This window comes from Saccostrea echinata, unplaced genomic scaffold (genome assembly GCF_033153115.1).
Source record: "Saccostrea echinata isolate AGI-Se365-2 ecotype Australia unplaced genomic scaffold, CSIRO_AGI_Sech_v1 ptg000059l, whole genome shotgun sequence".
Lineage (NCBI taxonomy): Eukaryota > Metazoa > Mollusca > Bivalvia > Ostreida > Ostreidae > Saccostrea > Saccostrea echinata.
This window is the reverse complement of record NW_026889808.1, coordinates 2,035,652-2,041,651: the sequence shown is the minus strand read 5'-3', so window position 1 is coordinate 2,041,651 and position 6,000 is coordinate 2,035,652. Positions and strand designations below refer to the sequence as shown.

At 35.5% G+C, this 6,000-nt stretch overlaps 1 protein-coding gene across 1 annotated transcript in view; it reads right to left on the bottom strand.

The window, feature by feature from the left end:
* Window positions 1-2,174: 2,174 nt before the first annotated feature.
* Window positions 2,175-6,000, bottom strand: part of LOC133174809 (mannose-6-phosphate isomerase-like) — a 16,045-nt gene continuing 12,219 nt past the window's right edge. Inside the window, exon 8 of the mRNA XM_061309906.1 lies at window positions 2,175-5,789. Within this exon, the coding sequence (XP_061165890.1) occupies window positions 5,574-5,789 (216 nt within the window). The 3' untranslated portion in view covers window positions 2,175-5,573. The remainder of the gene's footprint in view (window positions 5,790-6,000) is intronic.

Genomic DNA, 6,000 nt, shown 5'->3' with positions numbered 1-6,000 from the left:
CTTCTCAAACTCACGCTGACATCTCACATAGACTGTGGTTAGTTCTTATAGGATCTGGTCTATATCTGAAATTTTTCGACCCCTATTATTATCTAGATCACTTTCTTTTTTCTCATTCTCACTCAAAGGAGGGGACAAAAAGGGCTGATTGGCTCTTGATTAAATTTGAATCTACACGTACTGCACCTTGACTAGAACTTAACCTGTTAACTTTAGGGGTTAGTCACGGCACCAAATGTAACCTGGTGAAAGAGAAAAATGCGATGGACTAGACAAGGAATAGAATACACACAAAGTCAGAAAAAAAATCATTATGTCGTTTTGTTGATTATAAAAAGGCATTTGATTCAGTAGTTACAAGTACGTTATGGATGGATATTTCAGAATCATTCTCTGCGCTTTATACAACTATTCCCCACGATAAATTAAAAAGCAGGCTTTTTGATATCATAGACACTGCTTCATCAATGAAAACGGAACTCGCAACTTTTCATATCTTGTGATTGGTCATCTATAAAATTACTTTGTAAAAATCATTCAGATTCTATATTCAAGTATTTTGCAGTTGATGTTAAAAAAGATGCTGGAGTTCCTCACTGACAACATCGGGCAGTCTTTGAAGACCAGGTCTTCCAACAATCTGTTGGAATTCCGAAGGGCACTAATTGTGTCTCTTTATTAGCCAACCTGTTTTTATATTCAATTGATTCTGTACGCAAGAGTATGCTCTGAGTATGATCAATTTTTAAACAAAGACAATCTACTGACAAATGAATTGATTTTACAAGGATTTGAAAAACCAGTCAGTTTTCGCAAATTCTACAGTCATTATAATGAACTTGTTTGTAAATACAACCTAGCGTTGGCTCGTATTTTGTCTAGCATCTGACATGTTTAATACCATTTGTTAGGTCATTAGTTTTATACAAAAATTGACTACGGACTACTCCGTCTACCTGATGAATACATAGGGTTCCCGGCGGGCGTGACCGGTCAACAGGGGATGATTACTCCTTCTAGGCACCTGATCCTATCTTTGGTGTTTCCAGGAGTACCAGGGGTTCGTGTTTTTTTGCCATGTTCACGATTCGTTAATTGGATTGGTGAGATTGATCACTGTTCGTTATTTTCACATCTTACACAAAATACAAGGAGAATTACTTACAATAATTCAGTCTTATTCTGTGAACTCTATTTATATTAATATGAGAACTATTATTGTTGTATAATCTCCATCATACCCTAATTATTTTGTTTTTATCACTTTGAAATATATACGTATAACTGTAAATCTCCTATGTATATACAATTGTAAAAATTGAAACATACCAAAGGGTGTTTATCCTTCGCATTGAATAAATTGAAATTGATCCCGGATGCCCTGGTTCACTGGTCAGGTGCTCTACCAAGCTATCTGGCCACCGGCGATCAAAACTGCCTTACCTCTACAGTATCTCATAGACTAATCTGCATAATTATGAATTATCAAAATCAACTGACCCACAGCCTGATCTTAGGAAACCTGGTTTCCACTGGCTCAAAACTGACGAGAAGGTTCATCCCATTATATTTACATCTGCAAATGTTTTTTTTTCTTAGATGAACCAACTGAAGAGCAAAAAAGTTCATTTGTTTATTTCACTGGACAACAACATGAACAAGTCGGTTGTATTTCTATCCCAATGTTTGCCTAAAATGTAGATATAAGAGAATACCGCTTTAACAAAGTTAAAATATTTACTAGAAATGGGAAGATAATGAATAGCAATTAAGCTCAAAAGTCGATTGACAGAAAAAAAAATGGAGCAGAGCAAACACAGACCTCTAAAAACATCAGAGTGGGATCAGGTGCCATGAAGGAGTAAGCATCCCCTGTCAACAGTCCACATGCAAAAACAATGGACTAACAATCTTAATGTTAGATTGTATTTGCTGACAAGGTCATTTTATCGTCCATATAATTTGCAAAATGTTGACTTTAAACAAGACTGCTGATATTCTTGTTTCATCAACTTATTTGTCAAAGCTTGTCTCGTTTTAGAATTTTTTGTATGTAGAGCATGATTTTGCATATTGATTCAACTAGGAGACATAAACTCCAAATGCAGCTGATAATGGTATTTTTTGCTACTGAATTAAGGGAAGTTGACAACAGAAAAGTTGAAGTCATCACATTTATGATAAAGTTTTATTGTTAGGTTACCATTAACGTCTTCTTCTGGGAAATAAACTTGGTACAGAACAGATATATTGAAAAGCCTGTGCTTCACAAGATTTGATCATATCACCAACAAAGTTCTTCTACATCTCATTAAATTTTGAAACATTGGTAGTTATATTTTAGTTACTATTTAGAACATTACACAAATTAGTAGGGGACACTATACTCCCATAATCTTGTGGAAAGATTAAAAGAAACTAAATATGATTAAAACTTTGATAATAATAATGAAATAATATTAAATAAAAAACTCCATTCGAGCTATAAACCACAAAGTAGCCCAGATAACCTAAAAATAAAACAATCATGCTATTTCATTATATGCCCTTTATTGCATTTTGATAAAATAAACAAAACAAGAGGCCCAAGGGCCTTAACAGTCACCTGAGTATAATACAACACTAAAGGATCCATGGAAGTATAAAACAAAATTAACTGATAGACGAAGCAATGTTGCTAAAGAATTTCAAACATAGGTAATCAAAGATTATGAAGCTCACCTCGACAAATGTTATCTATAAGTAAGGCAAATCTCACATCATATTTTTTTCTAGTTAGTATACATCCCAAGATCAATATCCATGCAAGTTTGGTTTAAGTAAGACTTATAGTTACTTGGAAAAAGACCTGCTCCAAACACTTTAACTTGGTCACTCATCTGGAAAATCTAGGTCAGATCCAGCATCCGAAGCAAGTGTGGTAGTGTCCATCCCTAGATGCATCATCCATGCGAGTTTGGTTCAGGTAGGGCTTATAGTTACTTGGGAGTGGACTTGCTCCTAAAACTTTAACCGGGACGCCAACGTCGGAGGTATAGCATAAGCTCATCTCGACTTCGTCGAAGTGAGCTAAAAATCTGGTAAAAATACCCTTGCTTATTGTAATGTGCTAGACCCGATTGATCTCCTTTGGATCATACTTGGTTTTCCCAAGTCTTACAGGGATGATAATGAATGCAAAATATACAAATGCAAAGAACACTTGCCTATTGTGTAAGGTATTCAATATATACAGATATTTTTTTTGTCACTTGCCTAGTGCTACAATTCAGTACACACAGACTTGGGTATATACAACGTGGTTATTTGCCACTTGTCACTAATTACAATAAGTCAATCTGGCATTCTGCGATTCTTTGTTCACTTTGATAAAGTATAAAACAACATCCAGTCTCCTGTCAACCACAACTCCTCTATAAGTGACACTAACTTAGATCACCACATAGTATACATACTGTGTACAATTACAACTTTTGCTAAATATATAAATAATCTTTTATGTCAATCTTTTATACTGCTTTCCAGGCAAGAATCTGACTTTGAGCATACTTTGCTCATTTAAACCAAACATTCATTTTATTTTGTTTCTATATATATATAACATTCTTTCTTGTATTCTCAATCAATCAAATAACCTGTTAATTAAATTATATACAAGGATTTCTTGATTAACAATATTTAGCAAAGGGGAGTAACTCTCATTTGCTTCACATCACAATTGTGTACTCTGCCTCCTAGATAACCACAAGCAAAGAAAAGGCACATTTACTTATAATTAAATTTAATGCATGTATTTACATTGATATTATTGCATTTAGCTTGTTTGCTTAGTACTCAGGGGCAGAGGAGAAGTTTTTCAAAGCATTAATGCATTTTGCTTATTAATCAATAGAACCCCACCCAAGCTCAAGAACACCTGACCCAGGGGCCATGAAATTCAAAATTTTGGAAGAGGCATCCTTTCTCATCATAACTATGTATTTAGTTTGTTTAATTAATACCAAGGGGCAGAGGAGAAGATTTTCAAAGCATTAATTTATTTTCAGTATATAATAAATAAGCCCCCCCCCCCCCCACACATGGAACCCCTGACCAAGGGGCCATGAAATTCACAATTTTGGAAGAGGCACTCTTGCTCATCATAATTATGTACTTAGTTCATCAGCTCAATACCCACGAGCAGAGAAGATTTTCATAGCATTAATTTATTTTCAGTATATAGAAAAAAAGCCCCCCCCCCCCCCCCACACGGAACCCTTCGCCAAGAGGGGCCATGAAATTCACAATTTTGGAAGAGGCACTCTTGCTCATCCTAACTATGTACTTAATTCATCGGCTTAATATCAAGGAGCAGAGGAGAAGATTTTCAAAGAATTAATGCATTTTCACTATATATTCATTAGAGCCCCGCCCTAACACCAGAACCCCTGACCCAGGGGCCATGAAATTCACAATTTTTGAAGAGGCACTCTTGCTCATCATAACTATGTACTTAATTCATCGGCTTAATACCCAGGAGCAGAGGAGAAGATTTTTAAAGAATTAATGCATTTTCACTATATAATCATTAGAGCCCCGCCCTAGCACCAGAACCCCTGACCCTGGGGCCATGAATTTCACAATTTTGGTAGAGGGCTCAATGCTTATTACAATGATGCCAACAGTTTGACTGCTTGATGTCCAGGAGTAAAGAAGAAGATTTTTAAAGATTGCATTAATTTTGATGGTTTTAGCCCCACCCCTCAGGCCCCAGGGGGGCAGGGGCCATGAATTTCACAATTTTTACTCCCCTTCACCCATAAATGCTATATGCCGAAATTGGTTGAAATTGGTTCAGTGGTTCCAGAGAAGAAGCTAAAAATGTTCAAAAGTTTACGACCGATTGACAACGAACGACGAACGACGACAGACAAAAACAGATAGCAATAGGTCACCTGAGTGACTCAGGTGACCTAAAAAAAACTTTGGTTTCTCCTCCATCAACAACAAAAACATGACTCCAAATCATAATAACACTCATGATCCATCAGACACAGAAACAAAAGTTTTGTAATTTTATCAGATACAGAACAAATAAAATAAACACACATCAGTAAAAAAAACAGTCTAAAAATTTAAAGCTTAGCTTAACATAAATTGTTAACATGCATCACAAAAATCAGAGGAATAATGCACCAATATAAATAATACCCCATACAATATAAACTATATGTATTCAAGTCACATTACAAGTAATAATTAAAGTTTTAACATATCAATAGAAATTTCCATTCTCAGACTGGTAACATTCCTCACAAAAGTTTTAATTCTGAATTATGTTCATTTGTTTGCAACTTGTTGAGTTTAGTTCATCTGAGTGAAATCATAACAGTTGGCATATTTTACTGCAATAAATCAAACAATCAACATCATATACAGCTGTTAAGAGATTATAAATTAGAACAAAGAAATCAGCCTAGCTAGGGAAAAACTTCCAATATACAAAAAAATAGTACTGGGATTTATGCTATAAATAAATTGCCAAGTTAAGAGAGGGATCTAAAGTCAGGCACTTCTGTTGTGTCTGAATGCCTCTAAACAGCAGCGTAAGCCTGAAACAGAATCATGGACTCCGACGACACGTCTATTGTTACCTCCTGATTAACTGCTGAGAAGAAGATCTCGCCCCGATTCACAGGAAGTGACGACTCCAATGTTGCATTGTTGGCAATTCCATTTCCTTGAATCACAATGGTAATACTTGGGCTGGGTAAAGCTGGGAGCCGCAGAGAGGTACATCCAGGGCTGGTCTAAATAACGATATCACAATTCTGGATTATTTTTTCCAGTTTTTGCAATATTGAATGTATGCATAAGCTGCTTTTTAGATTTCTCATAACAATTATGATACCACCCTAAAACTCATCAAATTCACAATACGAAGACAGAAAAGTTTCAGAAATAGGGTTCTTAGTATATTTTTTTATTTCTTGGGAGACAATTGTGTAGACGAACTGTGAA